This window comes from Gymnoscopelus microlampas (genome assembly GCF_963454915.1).
Source record: "Gymnoscopelus microlampas genome assembly, chromosome: 5".
Classification (NCBI taxonomy): Eukaryota; Metazoa; Chordata; class Actinopteri; order Myctophiformes; family Myctophidae; genus Gymnoscopelus; species Gymnoscopelus microlampas.
Window position 1 is genome coordinate 21917493 of NC_139942.1, and position 21224 is coordinate 21938716.

General features: G+C 42.9%; 2 protein-coding genes across 3 annotated transcripts; one reads left to right on the top strand and one right to left on the bottom strand.

Annotated features, from left to right (window-relative positions):
* Nucleotides 1-11444: 11444 nt before the first annotated feature.
* scg2b (secretogranin II b) lies at nt 11445-14123 on the top strand (the record flags this gene model as incomplete). Its single annotated transcript, XM_084058521.1, has 3 exons — nt 11445-11880; nt 12208-13064; nt 13518-14123. 3 exons carry the CDS (start codon nt 11445-11447, stop codon nt 14121-14123), a joined length of 1899 nt encoding a protein of 632 aa, XP_083914647.1.
* Nucleotides 14124-15528: 1405 nt separating this feature from the next.
* LOC311046311 (AP-1 complex subunit sigma-3-like) lies at nt 15529-20821 on the bottom strand. 2 transcript variants are annotated; one of them, XM_084058539.1, is made up of 6 exons: nt 20679-20821; nt 18591-18769; nt 18184-18292; nt 17687-17824; nt 16321-16391; nt 15529-16128 (listed from the first exon to the last, which is right to left on the bottom strand). In XM_084058539.1, the coding sequence occupies exons 1-5, from the start codon at nt 20679-20681 to the stop codon at nt 16341-16343; spliced, it is 480 nt and encodes a 159-aa protein (XP_083914665.1). In that variant the 5' UTR covers nt 20682-20821; the 3' UTR covers nt 15529-16128; nt 16321-16340. The 2 variants fall into 2 exon arrangements, with proteins under 2 accessions (XP_083914665.1, XP_083914666.1); XM_084058540.1 differs by lacking the exon at nt 16321-16391.
* Nucleotides 20822-21224: the final 403 nt, after the last annotated feature.

A 21224-nucleotide genomic window follows, 5' to 3' on the forward strand; every position in this document is an offset into this window, starting at 1 on the left:
TTTGTTTGTTTATTCATTCCTCTCCAATTGGTCTACTTTGAAAACCTGTGTCAAATCAGCATGAAAGATGAATGACATCCTCACATGCTAGTCGGTCAGTCTAGTACACGTGCCTGGAAAGGCAGTAAGGCCTTGCCTAACAGTGAAAGTGAACAGAGAAAGCAAAAAAGTGCAATTCCTTGATACCCTCTGACAGAGCACTTAAACCTATACCACTTTCAACCCAGTGTTCCTATTTTGGGCATGTCATAAGCACAAACAAATAAAACACATTGCAAAAATAGCACATCTATAAGAGGATTTGAGCATTTGATAGAACTTACACTTTTTGGAAGTTAATGCTTTATTTCAGACAGTGAACAGAGAGACAGGAAAGGCAGGGAGAGAGGGGGGATGACATGCAGTAAAGTGCCTTAAGATGGGATTTGGACCCAGGCCAGCCAATAAGAAGTACTACAGCTTTATTTATGTGGTAAGTGCTCTTAACAGGTGAGCCACAGGGGCGCCCAAAGTAATACTAATACCAGCAGGACAGAAGTGTGCTGTGATGCTGAATTAGTTTTTCAATTCGTGTTTGTGATACAAAGAAAAAGACCAGTATATTGAATTGCAATAGCTCATAAAATATTTAAAAAAAACTTATTTCCCAACTCCAGGCTTTAAAGTTTCCAGTTTAATAAAACGCCCACCCCACATTCTTCATTCTCTACACAGAGAAAAGCAAACCATTAAAATATTCTTCCCTCACTCACTACAAGTGATTCCCTCTGATCACGTTAATGAAAAGGTGATCAAGGGGAATGTGATTACAGTGATAGGCGGTGATTGCACATCATCACCAAAAGAGGCAACGAAACACATGGAGAATATTGAGAGAGTCAAGTGCTTCTCCTCAGCTCCTCGCTCTGTCCCTCCAATCCCCATGAGAGCTGTGTGTGAGTCAGAGGAGTGTAACGTGCACCAGCCTGCTGACGCACATTCATACATCCGAGTGGCTCCGCCCCGCTGACAATAACAGCAGCAACCGGCGGGCGCTCGAGAAGGACAGCTTCCACAATGTTATGGGTGTCATTTTGTAGGTGTGTTGTTTCTGTGCTCATCTATACTGTACCTTTCCAACTTTTCCTCCACCTCCCTCTGCCCCTCGCCCTCCCACCTCTGTCTTTATGACTCAGTCAAAAGAGTTTTTGTTCTGTTTGCACCCATGCACACACACTCCAGTGTCAGTGTGATCCAATTAGCCATTTTGGAGTTTACCCAAAGCAGTTTAGTTCAGCCGAACTGAACTGCCGTTGGCCACCCGCCGCCCCCCAAATCATGCCTCTCCATCCTGTGTAGCAGTGATGGGGTTCTGGGGGGGAGATACCTGGACTGAATGGTCCAGGGGACTGGGTTGGTTTCGTCGCTATGGAGCTTCAATGTAACGCAGATGAATAGAAGAGATGAAGTTAACTGAGATACAGAAACTCAGAGGCACAAAGGAGGTGTATTCAGAGCCTGATTCGGCTCCTGGCATTGTGTTGAAGTGCCCTTGAGCAAGACGCTGAACTCATAGCTGTTCCCACTGAGCAACGTCTGCGTGTGAATGTGAGGCATGCAAACCATTTTGTTTGTTGGAAGACTGTAAAAGCACTAAAATAAATACATTCAGTCCATTTGCCATAACCCACAGAAAGATACAAGAGGGGGAAAAAGTTATGTTACTAAAATAAGGCCCCCCTCCCCTTTTTAATGTTGCCTCATTCCACGTATAATTAATAGACGTGTGCCTGCCGTCCTGCTGTCTTTATTATTGGTCGAACCAAACTGTGCCAAGCTGACCTTTGGCAGCGCTTGGCCGCCGCCACACCATGATGGGCACTCGGCTCGTGTGGCGAGCGGGCCAAAGAAGCGAAGGTGGGCAGCATGTGTGAGATCTGCTAATGAGTCTGAGATGGAGCGAGGCAGGAGAGCAGAGGAGGAGGAGGAGGAGGAAGGAGGGGTGGTGGTGGTGGTGGTAGTGGTGCGGGGGGGGGGGGGGGGTAGCCACTGATACGTCTGGGCGATGACTCACCGGCACTGGGTATTTATAGCACCGGGATGGGGGGGGGGGGGGGGTGGGGGCTGGCGGAGGAGCGTGGCGAGAGGTACCAGGGCAAGCGGTTTGGGAAGGATGCCAGGGCAACGTCATTGCACTGCCTGCTGGGGGAGTGGAGGACAGACAGCATCAAAGTTAAAGTAACAGAGAGAGAAAGAAATAAAAGAAAGTGAAGAGAAGAGGGCAGAAAAACTGGAGGCGGAAGAGGAGAGGGAGGAGATATAGGGGAGAGCAGAAGCAAGACAGCGCGTTTAGATAGGAGTGGAAAATGGAAAAGATGAATGGCACTGACTGTAAGGAATGGATAGAGGGAGACAAATAATAGAGAGCCGAAGAGATGAAGAGGCAGCTATTCTAACCTCTTTTTTTGTATTTAAAAAATATAATAGCAGATCTACAAGATTGTAGACCTGCTGTTTTTGAAATTCTTTGAAATACTGACATGCCAAAATACAAAGTGGTTATACATACAAACAAACAAACAAACAATTCTCCAAAAGAAAGCAGGGTGTGGCACCCTACAGAGCTGTTCGTGAGTGCGATGAGGCAGTGTGTCACTTACAATGCATTTTATCAGCGGTTATATTCTCAGCTAATGAGCTATCCCCAGTGTGGTCTCTGCAGCGTGATGCTGACACATAACACTCTTTGAATTTTGGGTTTTTACACACACACACGCGCGACTAGGCGTGCACACATGCATATAAGCACCAGATGTGCCTCACATCGTCACACTGTGACAGAGATGGAGGGAAGTGGAAGAGAAGTGGAAGACAGAGTAATCACCACAGTAGCCCAGACTACTCTGCAAAGTCCTGAATGTTAATTAGTGTCCCTTGTGGGTAAATGCTTACACTCACATAGTTAAATTCAACGTTCAAGACTTTCCAGTGTACCATTCAGAAGGGCTTTTCTTCTCTTCTGTGGTTGCACCAAACCAGAGCGAGGAAAGAAATGATCATAAATTAAGTGTGACCATGCATACTATGACTTGTTTTCTCAAATATAAACGCATATACAGTAGATGCTGTTCACCATGTTGATGAAACAAACCATTAATACCTGAACTTTAGGGAAGTGTTCATTAGAATATGAATCATGAATGAATCATGTTTTCTTTTTCTTTCTTTTTTTGGGGGGCGGGGGGGGTGCGCTCTATCATTTGTAGAGAAAGAAGAAAAGAAACAAACACAGGATACAAGGTCAAATAATCATAGATATACATACTGTATATAAATAAATAAATACAAACGATTTAACAAGAGGATAAGCCTCTTGAGATGCAGCATCTTGTTTTCAAGGGGGTTCTCAGCTATACAGATAGCATGTGTAATAGCAGATAAACATGATGCATGTCCTTTTAGGCAGTGGTTCTAAAAGTGGGGTCCAGGGACCCCCAGGGGTCCTTGAGGGGGTTCCAGAGGGTCCCCAGCAAATGCAACGCATTGTGAGCTTGTGGAAATTAGGGATGCCACCGAATATTCGAATTTTCGAATATTCGTTACAGTCTCCATAATCGAAAATGATTTTTAAAATTCGATTTTAATTATATACATTTTTTATTAATATTTTTTAAAAAAAAAATTTTTTTTTACTTTTTACTTTTTTTTTTTTTTTTACTTTTTACTTTTGTATGCCTTAGTTTCAATCAAAATATATGCTAATACTAATAATAGTAATATTATAGTCTTAATAATTCTAAATGGCCACAGTTTCAGAGCGTTTCACTGTTTCAGCCCAGCCCAAACATGAACTCTGCAGCCGCACTGAGGCCCCTGCTGGAAAGCATCCCAGCCCAAACATTAACGTAACTAATAATTGGGCCGCGCAACCCGGAAATGACCATAATAATGCTAAAACAGGAGCAAAAAAAAAAAAAAAATGTAAAAAAAAAAAAAAAAAAAAAAAAAAATTGATTTTTTTTTTTCAAAAAACGGCACCGTCGAATAATCGAAAAATATTCGCCAGGGCTGTCCGAATTTCGAATTGGCTGAAGGTCAGATTGTGGCATCCCTAGTGGAAATGTGAGACATTTTGAATCTTTTGAAACCTTTTAACAACACAACTCTTGTATGGGGGTCCCTGGCACAGAATATTTTCAAATGGGGGTCCACAGCCAAATACATATTTATTTTGGGGTCCTTGACATGAAAAGGTTTGAGAACCACCTCTTTTAGGAACAATAGCATCATTATGTGGGTGTTTACTAGTATACATATTAGAGACACATTAATATGGTCAACTCAGAGGTGACATGTAATTTCTCTCCTGTTGTGACGAGGCTGTCTTAGCTGTGGTGGAAGCAGTATCTTAGGCAGAACCTCGTTAGCAGGCACACTTCTCCCCCTGGCTGCATGGCTCTGTGACGTGAGCCAGTGCGTCACACTGACTGCCGTATCACAGAGCAGCACACCAACATTATACACAAGAGCACACGTACACACACACACACACACACACACACACACACACACACACACACACACACACACACACACACACACACACACACACACACACACACACACACACACACACACACACACACACACACACACACACACACACACACACACACAAAAGAGAGTAGGGATGATTCAGACGATAGTCAAACTATGCACTCTCTGAATTGTAATACAGCAATGCATTCATATTAGTAGTTTGAAATTTGTACTTTTGAATATTTAAGTATTTTTTCAAACAAGTACTTCAACTCAAGTACAACTTGACTGATCAACTTTCACCTGTAGTTGAGTAAAGTCTGAGCTGTCCACCACAGATGATCCAAAATAAGTCTTAATTTAACTCTCTTGGACCCAGCAGAGACACTCCATATTTGACTGTGTGATGACAGAGCGGGTAAAGGCACGACTGTCCATCTCAAGTCTCATTAATGCAGGGATGCTTAGCCCAATGGAGCATGACTTTCTGTTGGATTCTGCTGGCGCTACATGGACATTTGCCCTTTTGAGAAAGTCTATGAGTGCGTCTAAATGAGTCGGTGTCGATAATGAACACTCCTCCTCTCCTCTCCTCTCCGCTCCTCTCATCTCTCTCTCTCTATCACTACAATCTGAACTTCCCTTTCCTACACTACACAGCTTATTCCAGCCCCAACTTCATCATCAAGCCCACCTTGCTGCTGTATAGGAAAACCCTTTTACCCATAGAGATGCTTTTACCCTACAACCCTACACACTTCTGTATGTGTGTGCATATGTGCGTGTGTGAGGGTGCATGCATGTGTGTGAGGGACGGGTGCGTGCATGTATGCGTGTGAGTGTGAAGAGGCCATTGTTGATAGGTGGAAAGGGAGGGGGCCCCTCTCCCATTTGTGAGGCAGCGTCGCCATGGAGATACCAGTTCAAAAGGAGGTGAGCCTTGAGAACGAGCGTAGGTACGTACATTTATTCATCCCACCGTGCGTGTGTGTGTGTGTCGGGGGGATCATGAGACAAAGCAATACATGAAAACAAACAGAGAGTGGGTGAGATGGAGAAAAAGAGAGACGGAGAATGATTCCTTCCTTGTGACAGAGACAATGCTACAGCCACACATGTCCCTCACTTCCTCCCCTCCCAAACCGTTTTACTTTGTCTTGCAGCCAATGTGATGATCTTAACACTCCGCTGTCTCCTGCACGGGTCCTGTGATTACCAGTGGGACCATGACATTAAGATATGATTGAATGGAACAACCTTCACGAAGGAATCCGAAGGCCCACGAATATTCAGCTGAAGTGCTCCACACCTCCACACCCCCTGCTTTTGACTGCTCAGTGAAATTAAAGTCAACATTCATGCCTTGCATACCTGACCAAATATTGAAAACTCATAAAGGAATAAGAAGCTTTGAAATAGAGTGTGTGAGCCATCCGATCACCCAAGTCTTCCTTCCACATAGCTTTGATTGACGTGAACGTAAACAGAGACAGTGTCTCAATACACTGCTGTAGCTTTAGAGATGGGAGGGAGACTGTTATGACAGGATCATGGAGAGAACCAATTAAGAGAAGACGGTTGTGGGATGCAAGCGAGAGAGAGAAAGCGAAAGCCGTAAACAAATAAACGTGAGCCAGGAAGCAGAGTCAATGTTTTCTTTTACAGGCACCAGACACACCACATCTGTAACATCTGTGTTGCTGTGGAGCCACATCCAACACTAGCATCTTATCTGTTACCAAGAGAGAGTAAAATAGCCTGAGTGATATACTGAGTCAACGTGCGATTAGTAAATGTTTACCATGAGCAGACATGTACTAATCCAAACACAATCAAGAAGATGCTCAGTTGTATCTGCAAGGAGATGAGGATAAACTGAGCCAACACCTCAACATAGGAACAACCCACATGAATAATGGCATGGTGTGCATGGGTCCACATTGATACACACATGACAAAGGCAGGAGGAAACTGTATGTAGCCTATCACCCACACAGTAGGTCTTCTATCCCTGGGCTTTCATCTACTACACTGGGGTCCGTTTGCTTTGAGGGGTAGGAGGGGTGGGGTGGCTGAGATGTAGCATCACAAACCAGTGAACAGATAGACAGATGGGCTAGTTATCAGCCAAAAGCGCTGGTGTGTCAACGCATACAAATTCGCCCAGTGCAATGCAAATATAAAAATGTTGTTTTCCTTCTTTGAGACACACAGAATGTATTCGCATAATGCTGTACGTATATGTTGCCAAACAGACAGGTTCATTGTCTTCCTCAAAGGAAATTGGCATCATACTCACCAGATAATCCACCGTTAGTCTATAACCTTTTTGTCCAGCTGAATCTTAACGTTTTGGCTACTAGATATTTTGATATTGTGGATGGCCATCAATGCCAACATCCTGTCTATCCACTGTTTTGTTGTGTCAGAGGTAATGAGGAATACATTTTTCCCACTAAATTGCATATTCCCTCTGATCCACAATGCGATCTTCTCATCGCCATCTATTTTTAAGCAGCATCCTCTCTCTGCAACTGAAGCATAACAAAATCCCAGCTGAATTCTTCCTACAAGTATTTGCACGCACACACAAACACGTCACAGCATCCACAGCAGGCTATTTTTAGCGAGCTGTGAAAGCCTACCATTTCAGTCAACAGTTTCCCTGTTCATATACAGACAATAAAAGCGTCAATAAAAGGGTGTCTGTGGGTGTGTGCATTCATGAGAGTGCCAACAACAATAGGTTTAATGAAGACTTGGACACTCATTCAGCTTGTGATTGGGTGGTAGAGAATATTGCTCTACTGACCAATCCACAAGCTGTGCACTTGGCAAGTGTTTCTTTAAACTGATGTTGAACTTTGCTATATATGTACCTGAATATAAGTTAATCGCTATTGATTGGTGGTGATTATTTGGTAGTGACACCAAAGAAAACTTGAAACGTTTGACAATATCATTAATAACATGCTCACATGCGCACACACTGTTTAGGCCATCAACTGGGCACTGTAAAGAAATCCTGATAAAATAAGCTATAGTATAGTTTGACTTGAAGTGAAGATAAGCCAATATACTGTATCTTGTAGACCAAAATGTTTATGGCTATAACTGCTCCTAAACTGTATTTTTCTGAGGCAGAGTAGACCACGCTCCAACTGATGTTCACAAGGGCTTTTTATTTTAACCCCAATGTGTAGACAACGTGAAAAACTGTGAATGAAATGACATAAAACAAATAATATTTTTTAACACAATGAATTATAAACATGAATTATGTCCTTGTTGACAGCCATGCTGTATTCTTTTTAAATGTCCATGAAATGTCCACATAACACATGAAATGTCCATTTTTAGTTGCATAAACACACAACAAAACAACAACAAGCAATCATTGTACAGACCAACAAAATAAACAAGGGACATACCGTGTGCGCCTTCTGCCCAGATATGCTCAGGAGTGTTAGTACTTTTTATCATTTTATATATTTTCTTCTTGACACAGACACAGAGCTCCTCACAGCTCTGAAACCCTGTTAGTTCTGATTACCAGCACCTTAGCACACACAGGTGAACCCAATGCTGCGTGATTGGTGTCACGTGATATCTGCTACAGCAGGCCACAATGCAGAGAACAGTAGAAGGGCACTACATCACCATACTCCATACAATACACAGCATATTACCCAAAATAAACAATATTCACTTTTCATATTTTCAGAAAAATAATAAAATCAATACCACAAAATTCAACCACTCTCTGGAACAGCTACAATGGCTAAACACGTATTTTCTTTCAATGTAGAATTAGATGCAGAAAATGACCCATCGATCTTCATCAAACATGTATTTAGCTGGTGGAACGTTTAAGCTGATCTCCTATCCTCCTACCACAGTGACTTTCAACATTCATTAATGTTTCTCAGGAAGAGGCTGGGCTTTTATGAATGGACTGGTGTGACATCACAGTTGTGATACACACACACACACACACCACACACACACACACACACACACACACACACACACACACACACACACACACAACACACACACACACACACACACACACACAGTACCGGGGCGGGCCGTGCTCACTTGCACCACTTGCAGATCGACCCGCTAGTGTCCTGCTCTGTAGCTGGCTGACTGACTGGCTGACTGGCTGACTGGCTGACTGGCTGGCTGGCTGACTGGCTGGCTGACTGGCTGACTGACTGACTGACTGACTGACTGACTGCAAACAAACAAACATAGGCTGCTCAATAACTTGGAGAACCACCATGGCAGGCAGCCCATAGATATGCATGTCATGTGCTGCAGACTTTGAAGGACTCATAACCTATTCTAAGTGAGAAACACGTGGGAGGATTTTTTTGTGTGGGATGGAAATGGATTGCAGTTTGAATGAGGGGGGGGGGGGTTGGGGGGGGTGATTGTGCGAGGAGGCGCCGAGTCACTTAAAACTTTAAAACTAGAGGATATTATTGAGCCTTGACAGGTTGTAGGAGCACACCAATGAGCATTAAAAAATCGTCGTAATCAATAATATGAAGGAAGAACAAATAATAAATAAAAACATCAAACATAAATAAACGGAATTATTCACTATCATCTACAATCGAGATGGTTTATTGCCATTTGGTGACACTGACAGGATAATGTAGGCTTAGTCTTGTATCAAGGCTAATGTATAATATATAAGTTTCTGATAAGGTGTTAATCTCGTTATACTTTTTTGTTGTCAACTTGTCATGCAACAATGACCTTTATGTGACGGGTCGTTGTGGTCCCACCTGCGGACAGAGCATCAGGTCCAGTCGTTCAGGTCGTTCATCATAGTTCATCTCTCTCTCTCTCTCTCTCTCTCTCTCTCTCTCTCTCTCTCTCTCTCTCTCTCTCTCTCTCCTCCCCCCCCCCCCCCTCTCTCTCTCTCTCTCTCTCTCTCTCTCTCTCTCTCTCTCCTCACCTCTCTTCTCTCTCTCTCTCTCTCTCTCTCCCTCTCTCACTCCCCCTCCTCTCCCCCCCCCCCCCCCTCTCTCTCTCTCTCTCTCTTCCCCCCCCCCCTCTCTCTCTCTCTCTCTCTCTCTCTCTCTCTCTCTCTCCGCAGAGAGGAGTCAATTGCGACAGCGGATCTCGTGGAAGGTTTAGGAGTGTGAGTCATCGCCGGTGGGTTTAACTCTTCACCTGCTGTGCGCTGCACATCAGATCAGATCAGAATCACATCACATCACATCAGTTTAAGCCCGAGAGTGTGAACAAATAGAAACATTCCATCCCATCTGTACACTCTCGTTGTTGAATTATAACACAGGATTAGTAAAGATCCAGTGTGTGAATGAATGCTTCTTGAAAACCACAATGATACTGTAAATGTAAGATTAGGCTACAGTATAGCCTAATCTTACATTTACAGTATCATTGTGATTTATGAGTTGCACGTTTATCCATGCATTCTGAAATATTATTATAATCTATTGATTCCATTATACTAATCATGAGTCTCATTTGGCCCTCATACATGTTTTTAAAATAAAGATTAGTTCTAATGAATAGCCTATAGGCCTATATGAAATCAACATAAACTATCCATGGCTGTGCATGTATTCCTCAGCATGCCATATTATTAACCAAAATCTTTTAAATATGGATTTCTTAAGACTTGCTATAGTGCGTGTGTCCTACGATGACGCGGGAGTCAGGTGTTGCCTCATATACAGCAGGGGGAGCTGTCCAAGTGCTGAAAACACCACAGATCCAGAGGAGATGCTACACGCCTTCACTGCTGCTTGAGCTTCATTGCCAAAGGTAAGAAACATCATTCTGATCATCATCTTTTGATCATCTCAGCCTGTAAAACGCTAATTTTAGATTTAGATATTTGTACTGACTTTATTTAAAAAAAATGTATTTAAAAAACAATCGCGTTTGATGCAGATAGTGCAGGAAACGTTAGGCTGTTACATGTTTTAGCAGCCTATACAGTATAAGCTGCTAGGCATTTTGAAACGGATGAGATCAATTCATTTATTTAAGTAATTAGGATAATGTAATAAACTATTCTACGGCGGGTTATATTGTGAACAAAGAAATGGGATGCTCAGTCAGGTTGCCCATAACAACACGGGGAGTGAGTGACTCATCCATGGCTGTATCTGTGACATCACTTCAGCATCGTCAAGTATAGGAGGCTATCCGTCCTGATAAACAAAACAATACCAGCGGCCACAGAACCAGGTGAAAACATGCAGCCATGCACGTTGTATTAGTTCGCACCTTGTTTTTTTTCTTTTGCTCAACAGAAGGCTATAGCAGTGGTTCTCAACCTGTGGGTCGGGATCCCAGGGGGGGTCCCCACATGATGTTGGGTTGGGGGGTCCCCAGATGACAGTGAAGTGACAATTTAAGGACTTTTAAGACCCTTTTAATAACTAAATAAAAAAAGAAAGAACAGAAAAAAGACCATTACTGAATCAAAGTAAGCATAACAGCTGGTCAAACATTGGCCAAATTGTCAAATAATAGGCTATAAAAGAGGCAAAAATCCCGATCTACAAGCTCACAACGCCTTGCTGTGAATTTGCAGATCTGCTATTTTCACAATATTTAGTATAAGTATAGTATATAAATATAAGTCAAACTAAATGTAATGCATCAACTCCTACATTCCAAGTGCTTATTAGGACGGGGGGGGGGGGGCAGTTCAAATATGATTATTTTCGGGGGTTCGCAGCCTGAATAGGTTGAGAACCACTGGGCTATAGCTATATAATATTCTCGCTGGCTGCCGATCTGTCAAACTCTAGCAAAGAACAGGCTGGCAATAAATATCTGTGCAGATTAAAACGCCCAAAACTTCAACAGCATTGTGTTTGTTTGTTTTTTCTTTCTCCCTCCATCCTGCAGGTACATAGCCTTATAAAATGCTGCATTTCCACCTCAAGTTGCCGGCGGGAGGATCCGCTGCCCTGCTCGCCTTGATCCTCCTCCTGGCATCCTCCTCCACCGTGCAGGGCGCGTCCGTCCCCCGCTACCACAGCAGGTACACCGAGGGGCGCCCCCCCGCCGCCTACCCACCGCCCAGCTCCGACATGATGAAGGCGCTGGAGTACATTGAGAATCTAAAGCAGAAAAACGGGGCGATCAAAGAGCAACCGGTGGATTACGATGAAGTGGACAAGATCCGTGTGCTGCTCCAACTGGCGTCGGCAACTGATCGCCAGTCCCAACCTCCTCCTCCTCCTCCTCCTGCTCCTGCTGTCCAGCAGAGACAGGACCTTCCAGCCGAGCAGCTGGTCAAAGTCCTGCTCAAGTCCCTCCAGGACCAGCAGGCCGGGAGGGACGCGAAACCCGCTTCAGGTGAGAGATCTGTGTGACTTGACCTTTAGAAATTAGAACTGTACTTTCTGTTATTGTTTTTTTGCAAAGTGTTAATAAAGTATTAATTCAATCAACCAATCAATCAATGAATCAACCAATCAATCAATGAATCACTACCTGAGGGAATTCTGTGCCCTGTAAATGTAGATATAGGTTAATACGTTTTTGAATAGGTCTAGAGTCTGTAATCTTTCTAAAGTGATGTTTTGTTCTTTCTATTTTCTTGTATTGTTTTAATTTTGCATTTGATGTCATGAAAGGTTCCATACAAATAAAGTGTATATTATTATTATCATTATTATTCAGTGGCACCCGGGGCCGGGAGTGACCGACGCGTGCAGCACAGACACCGCGCGGAGGAGACCGGCGGCCCCGCCGCGCAGAGCGCACCTCCCGGAGGAGACTACGGTAACTTCCCGAGACCCCACAAGAAGTACCCGCTGATGTTCGAGGACGAGGAGAACCGGGACGCGTTCAAGCGGGCCACAGAGGACCTGGACGAGCAGTACACCCCGCAGAGCCTCGCCAACCTGCGCTCCATCTTCGACGAGCTGGGGCGGATGCCCAGCACCGCCACCATGAACGGCCAGAAAAGAGACGGCTTCTTCGGGGACGACGATGACGACGAGGACATGTTCAGCCTCCGAAATCTGGCCTACGAGGACGTGGCCGGAGGCGAGGACTGGGTCCCCGTGGAGGAGAGGATGGAGACGGAGGAGCTGGTCAACGGAAGCCACGACGAGTACGAGAGGGATCTGAACCTGGAGGACTCTGACCTGGACGGAGCGGAGCGAGAGGAGATGCAACGCCGGGCAGCGAGCCAGAACGACGAGGAGGCCGATGACGACACCAAGCTGGTGGACTACTACCTGCTGAAGGTCCTGGAGATGAGCGACCAGACACAGAAGAGGGGAGATCAGACCGGAGAACAGAGGAAGAGGCTCATCCGCCCTTCCCTCGTCGATCCCCGGACAATCAAAGAGCTGCTGGAGCTCTCCTTGAGGCTCCACGTCCCGCCCCAGGACCTGATCGATCTGCTGATCACAGACGAGCTCAGGAAGCTGCACCGCCATCACCCCCAAACGGCCACCACCACTCACTTCAGGACCGGCCAAACACCTAAGATCAGATACTACAGCAGGAGACTGCCTGTGAAGAGCAAAGTCGCCCCCGAGGTAGGCCTGTCACAACAATTATTACATAATCGTCTGATCGCAATCATTTGAGATAATCGCAATTATTTTTGCATGATCGTCATCGTTTCCATGTTGAGAAATGTTCATGCGTTCTCATTTTCCAAAAATAGCGGAAATAGCAGATCTACAAGCTTACAACATGTTACTTCATGATGTGTTGTAAGCTTGTAGATCAGCTATTTCCGCAACCATTTTTTAAAAATGTATTTGGAAACCTTTTTAAATGTCAGTAATTTCTTTGTAGGCTATAAGTTATTAGTCATATCTGTGCATTTTTTTGTTTATGAAGCCTAAAAGGCAAACAGAAATGTAATTTATATTCATATGTTTCAATGTTCAATGTAAAAAAACACAATGAAATCGTTGATCGCAATTATGTGTGTGACAATTAATTGTCAACTTAAAATGTAATCGTGACAGCCCTACCCCGAGGACATGGACAGGGAGGACTTTCTGGACATCATCGGCGTGGAGACCATCAGCAACGAGTATCCCGTCAGGCAACAGAGACCCCTGAAGACCCCCGCTGCGTCCCCGGCCAGAGCCCCTGTGCCACCCCCCGCCCCAGCTGCAATTCCAGTGGCCGTTCCAGCTAAGATCCCCTCATCCTCCGGCCGCAGGGAGAACTTGTTCTTATCCGAACTCAACAAGATGCCCCTGAAGCGACAGGCAGATGACGACGATGACGACGTGGAAGACGAGGTGACGACGTACCTGGCAGCGAAGATCCTCACAGAGTATCCTCCTCAGAGCATCTCCAAGCGAGACACCCAGCAGGCCCATCAGTTCCCCTATGAGCTCTATGAGCAGGCGATGAAGGACTTCATGGACCAAGCGGACACTGGCAACAAAGGCAGAGTTGCCAAGAGAGAAACGGAGAGCGATCAGCCTCCGGAGGAGGAGGAGGAGGCGATCGAACTCGAACCCACGGCAAATAACGAGGTGGCTCTCAAGACGGTCGCCCCACAGACCGCAGACGAAGAGGAGAAAGAGCATCGCGGTATTAAACAGATTGCAGGAATGTAGTAACGAGATGTCCACTTACAGTATGACTATGACGTTTATACCACTGGTTCCCAAACAGTGGGTCGGGACCCATTTTTATGAATTAAAAACAAATTCAATGATTTTTCAAAAGAATTTAATGGATGAAAAAAAAAGCTCACAATGCAGCGAAAAGCTATGCATTGTGAGCTTAGATCTGCTGATTTCACTAGTAGATCTGCTATTTTCACTAGTTTGGGTACCTGGCATTTCTCTTTTGGGTCTTGAGCTAAAAAGTTTGGGAACCACTGGTTTATATCTATAAAAGAAAATAACAATAACCAGTCTGGTTGAGGTGATCTAGTTTACATGACAAATTTGTATATTATATGGATTTTAGCCGGTATTGCCAATACCAATGTGCTGGGCTGACGAGTGTTTGATGTGACTCGTGATATATTCAGGGTTCGTGGATTTAATGTTAAGATTATAGCCTATTAAGATTATATTTAGCCTATACTGATCTATACAAAGCAGACCGTCGCCTGCCTTCCAACCCTTTCATAATGCAAAAGCTCTGTATTGTTGGCCTATACCAGTTGTTGTGCTCTATTCATTTTTAAACCATTTTGTACGTGTTCAAATAACGTGTAATGAAATCAAGAGATAAATAAAGGATCAGCCGTATTATTTTTCTTCTTGTTGCATGTGTTGCCTTATTACATCACTACACTGCAGACGCAAAAGGAGTTTGGCCAACAGCTATAGGCTAAAGTAATGAGTGTTCAGTGGTGGAAAGTAACTATAAGTAAATTTACTTAAGTACTGTACTTAAGTACAACTTTGAGGTATTTGTACTTTACTTGAGTATTTCCAATGTTCAATACTTTTACTTCTACTCCACTACATCTCAGAGGCAAATATTGTACTTTTACTCCACTACAATTATTTGAAAACTTTAGTTCTGCAGATATAAATTATTTTATTAGGAAACATACGTTAACCACTTTAGCTCTATTTTATACCTAGGCTATATTTTAGTACTTTTACTTTTGGTACTTTTAAGTACATTTTGATGCCAATACTTTTGCACTTTTACTCAAGTCAATTTTGAATTCCGGACTTTTACTTGTAACAGAGTACTTCTACCTCGCAGTATTGGTACTTTTACGTAAAGCAATTTTAAGTAAAGCAATTGAGTACTTTTTCCACCACTGTGAGTCTTCATTTAACTTTAAGGTCCATTTTGAACTATCATGGTTAAATGAACAGGATTTTGCTCAATTTGCTGTGCCCCCCATGATAGCCTTGTTCTACTTTCTTTTTATAGCAATTACGCATTCAGGCAGATAGTAGATTTCAGCATTTGGACAGCTCTTGATGAACAAAGAAATACATAAAAAGGAAAAATAAAAAAATATAAAAAGGTCAACGTAGAACATTATTTATCAAAATACATTTTAATCATGAGCTCCAAATTCAAAAATTACATTATGTATAGCCTACTGTATATCATATAAAACTATATCCTCTCCCAGACACTAACCGCTCACTTTAAAGGTCAATGGTCCTTCAAGTTTATGAAAAACATCTACATCTAAAAAGCAAACAAACAAATGAGCACATCTACACTTCCAATACATCTTAAATACAATATTTATATTAAAATATAAAAATCAACATGACTATAAATCTAAATGCCTTTCTTGATTATGACCATGTCCCTGATCTGCAGTAACTACTTCATTGATTCTTATCTGAGGAAGTGTCATACTATGCCTCATTCTCTTTCCTTCATTTGACAGAACTATGGATAAATATTCAAATCAAAGTTGCATTTAAAGTGACAGCAATGCTTCCGACAGGCCATGAGCACACGTTTCCTTCTAGTTTTGGTTAAAAAAAGTTCAGCAGGACAAAAGTAGAACCCGTTTTCCATAATTCAGAGCTTCTATGACTCATCGCTGCTGCATTCTTTTCCTTCCTGATGTTACGTGCTCTTCTCCGAGTCTCAGAATGCAGGTTTGCTCATATACTCCTCCATGGTCTAGGGAAAGAGCACAGAAAACAAAAAATGAAGTGTTCCGTTTCCTAATCAAAGGGCGGGAAGAAAAAAACAACAACATTTTAAGCTATATACACACACACACACACAGTCACACGTCTACTGACGTTATTGAATGCAGAGAGCACTGACACACGTTTTTGTTTTTGTACTAACACAAGCACAGCTTCTAACCTTTCTGTCCATATTCAAGGTCATCCAAACAGCTCCACCTCAAACCATTCACTGTTGTCATCCTGGAGAGGCTGGAGTGATAATGGTGAAAAATGAATGGGAGGCTATGCGCTACACGTTAACGGCACTCTACATCGCAGGGTCAAGACATCTCTTTAACTCAAAAGCACAGGGGGGGGGGGGGTACAACAGACCCAGTAACAGACCACAGACCCAGCATTACCACTCTTACAATAAACACTGTATACTGTAGTAAGTGTATATTAAGAGAGTAGAAGGTATCAGGCAAAGTCTAAAGCAGGGTCAAGACATCTCTTTACCTCAAAAGCACAGGGGGGGGGGGGGGGTACAACAGACCCAGTTACAGACCCAGTATTACCACTCTTAAAATAAACACTATATACTATACAGTATAGTAAGTGTATATTAAAAGAGTAGAAAGTGTCAGACAAAGTCTAAAACCTACTAAAAGTTTCAGGGAGATCTGTCTCTCACTCGCAATAACGTTGGCGCAGAGAGAGAGAGAGAGAGAGGAAGTAAAGCGAGACAATAATACAGACAAACGCCCACAGACAGAGAGAGAGGGGGGGTCTATTAATACACAGTAGTCCCTGCCTATAAGGGTCAACCAAACAAGTCTATTAGCTGGCGCTGACAAAGAAGAAGAGAAACCAGGGGAATCAGCAGCACCACTGTTGTTAATTGGACTCATTATGACACTGACTTGTGTGCAGCATTTGCAGTCACGCTCATACTCAAACACAAACACAAACACAACAAAGACAAAGAAGTCTTCACGAGGAGGCAAAGTGGAGCTTGGTAAAACAAATGATAGGTGTTAATTATTATAATGAAGATACAGTATATACAGTACAACAGTATGTATGTTTTATTTTTAAATACATGTATATACTATAATAAATACAATACAATACACCCACACACACGCATACGTTATGTCTCTGTTGGGTGGAAACCTCATATGTCCAAAACTGTTACTATTCAGGATTCTAATAAAAAAAAAATAGCAAAAATAACAGATCTACAAGCTCAAAACGTGTGCTCCGCGTCGCGTTTGAGCTTGTAGATCTGCTATTTTGGATACTTTTGTGTGACACTGTAGTATCAAGCAGGGCATTAATTTACTAAAAAACACAAAAAGTTCAACAATGGAGATAAGAGGTCTCCCGACAGCGACAATACGATAGTATTGATTATTATTAATTAACTTTTCCGAATGTTCCTTTGGACTTAAGATGAGAGCTACTTATAACACAAATTCTAATGTCTGGTTGATCATGTGCCCAGACATGCATACGTGTATGAATGTGTCCATGGCATTGCGTGCATGCATTTCATGTGTTACCTCCTGCAGCATGTCCGAGGCCTCAATGGAGCGAGCCACTATCTGTTTGGAGGTCTCCTGTATCTCCCCTCCCATCAGGAACTCGTCCAGGATAAAGTAGGCCTTCTCAAAGTTAAATATTAGGTCCAGCTCACACACCTGAGTGGATATGGCTCCAGTTAATGACAAATGATGACTCGAGAGAAGCATCAAACACACTGCACATATGTATGTACTGTGAATACTAATGCACATTTTATTATAGATTTTTTACAAAACAGTTGCATATAAAAAGTGTACAATATATTGCTTACAAAAATCGGAAACATTAGGCTTCAAAGTATGAATTTAAAAGTAGGTAAACATTAGAGTCCGACCGATATAATCAGCTGATAACGGCCTGATACTAATCACAAGCCCATTACAGAATGAAATATTGGAACTTTTTTTAAAACTCCTTATCGTATCACCCCCCAAAAATCCAGTATCGTCATACTCTATATGAGGAGACAACTTACATTGCCAAAGTATTTGTCCAGCAGCTCCACGTATCGATGCAGTACCTCCAGACCTAACAGCTCGTTCTCCTGGTCCTCCAGCGCCAGGCAGAAATACAAGCTAGCATACCTGGAGAGATGGAGGACAAATGATTCGTTGTTGGTTCAAAATGCACTGGTATATAGGTCATATAACGCCAGGAAGGGAGAAGGGAGGGATAGGAGGGGAAAGAGACTCGAGTTGAGGCACTGAGAAAAGTGATACTGGTGTGAAATTTGGACAACCTTGATAAGCTTCCAGGTGTGTGTGTGTGTGTGTGTGTGTGTGTGTGTGTGTGTGTGTGTGTGTGTGTGTGTGTGTGTGTGTGTGTGTGTGTGTGTGTGTGTGTGTGTGTGTGTGTGTTTAGGGGGGGCGTGTCAGTACTCGCCTCTTGTAAACAACCTTCAGGTCCCTCCAGTGGAGGAAGTTACAGGAGCGTGGCTTCCTCGCCAGCACCAGGGTGGTCATGTCCCTGATGATCTTCTTCTTCTCCCGTTCGGGAGTGGGCGTGAACCACTTCTGAAGCCGCAGCCTCCCCTGGCGACTGAAGAGCAGCAAGAAGCGCATCTGAATGGGAATCACATGCGCGTTATTGAATCGGACAACTTTATTGTCACGTCACGGGTTTACGGGTGTAAAGAAATGGGTGAAATGTGTTTGTCTTCTTTTCAGAAAGACAAAAGAAAAGAAGAGGAGGGGGGGTAGACAATTAGACATATAAACCAGCAGGTACAGTATGTACATGAGGTTAGACATAAGCAGACGCCACTGGGTCAGTGGAGCAAAAGGGACCACAGATGAGATGAGGGGACCAGGGAGGGGGGATGCATTTATTATTAGTTTGAAACAAGGGGGTAATGTATGTGTCTGCACGAAGGCGCACGCACACACACGCACACGCGCACGCACACACACACACACACACACACACACACACACACACACACACACACACACACACACACACACAGCGGCCTGAGTCTGAGTCAGTTGTTCTACTGGCCATTATTAACTCTCTCCCCCTGGGGTAAAAAGGGGGGGGGGGTCTTTATCGTTGGTGGCACAGTTCATTAACGAGTAACTTCTCAGAGCAGAGCGACAAGACAAAGAAACATGGGGGGGAAAGCGTGGGAGTGGGCGTGGGGGGTTAGAGGGAAAAATATCAAACATGGTCACTGGAAGACTGAGGGAAATGTGCGGTGTTTTCTTTCCATTTTCAATAGAGGTGAGGAGTCGTGTTTCAGTGTTTAAAGAGTGGGTTTCCTAGCTTTGTTAAGCTACGTGTCAAAACAGATTGCTTTTTTCAGGCTCTACGTTAGCAACTGCTGCCACACAATTTCCGCAAGGCTGCCCTCAGCTCTTCCTCTCATTGTTGACATTAGAGAGCCTTAGATGATCAAAAATACAACGCAAACGATTCAGTTAAACATGAGTTCATGTCAGTTCATGAGTGTGTTAATTAATGGGAGTTTTGCTCTTGATAAAATAAGGACATGAAAGATTATTTTTGGCAATGGCTCTTCTTAAGATCTATTCAACTGCAGACAAATAGGAGATATAGGTCAAAATCCCAAATAACAACATAATTTAAACGTAATAATAGCATCCATTTCTGTGGAAAGTTCTGGAGATTGAAAAAAATAAAACTATCACAGGTTTATCAACAGGGTAGAAAACACAATGACAGAGCCCTTATCACAGATCACACATATTAATGCTGCAGCTGATATATATCCTGTATCCAGTAACTAAGTACATTTACCTAAGTACTGTAATTTTGAGGTATTTTTTACTTTACTGGAGTATTTCAGTACTTTAACTTCTACTCCACTACATTTCTGAGGCAAATATTGTACTCTTACTCCACTTTAGTTAAACTTACTAGTTACTTTGTAGAATTTGATTATTATTACAAAACATAGAGTATAACACTTCAGCCCTGAATACATTTATTTTAATTACAACAGAGTATTTCTAAATTGCAGTATTGATACTTTTACTTAAGTAAAACATTTGAGTACTTTCCCACCACTGCATATTAATAATGCTGCAGCTGATATATCCTGTATCAGCCTGGTAGGCAAATGATCAGGTAAAGCACCAAACTGCCACTAGGGCATGTTGTCTGGAAAGTGACGAAACCTGTTCTACAGAGGGGAACAGGTTCAGGAAACATACACCTTTACTTCCGACTGTCGCTTAAGATACATACACACACACAATGCATCTTAATGTACTGTAGATCTATGGCACAATCCACCATACAGACAGCATACGAGTAGCATGAATAGTTGAATAACGTCTAACGTGTATATAGTTAGTAGCCCACTGTTTAGGCTACAAGGCTAGTAGATCATAGCCTACCTGTCAACGACATACAGGTGAGCACAGTCTTGTCACCGACAAAGACAAAGACCAATGATCATAAAGTAAAAGTCATGCAAAACAATCATCTAATAAAGATGCAACAACTCACCATGTTGACACTGTGGGCCGATCTGATCTCTACCAGTCCAGTTCTACTATGAAACACTGCGTTTTCAACCCTTAAAACAGCGGGTCAAATGGTCCGGTCAACCACATAGTGCGTTGAACCAGTCACTCCATGTAACTCCTCCCTCCTCCTGGCACTGCTCTGAACTGAGGCGTCACTAGTTCTGTGGATTGGTCATTGACAGTGGCGGAAGAAGTAGCCTACTCGGATATTTTTACTTAAGTAAAAGTAGCAATACCACAATGTAGAAATACTCTGTTCAAGTAAAAGGCATGTGTTCAAAAATGTTACTTGAGTAAAAGGACAAAAGTATTGGCATCAAAATATAGTGCTAAAATGTTTGAAAAAAGCAGATCTGCAAGCTCACAACTTGTTTGATGTGACAGTTGTGAGCTTGTAGATCGGCTATTTTCAAATAGCCTGTGTATAAAATAGGGCTAAAGTGGTTAATGTGTGCTTTAGAATATAATAATTTATATGTGCATATGTGCAAAACAACTAGTAACTAAAGTTTTCAATTAATTGTAG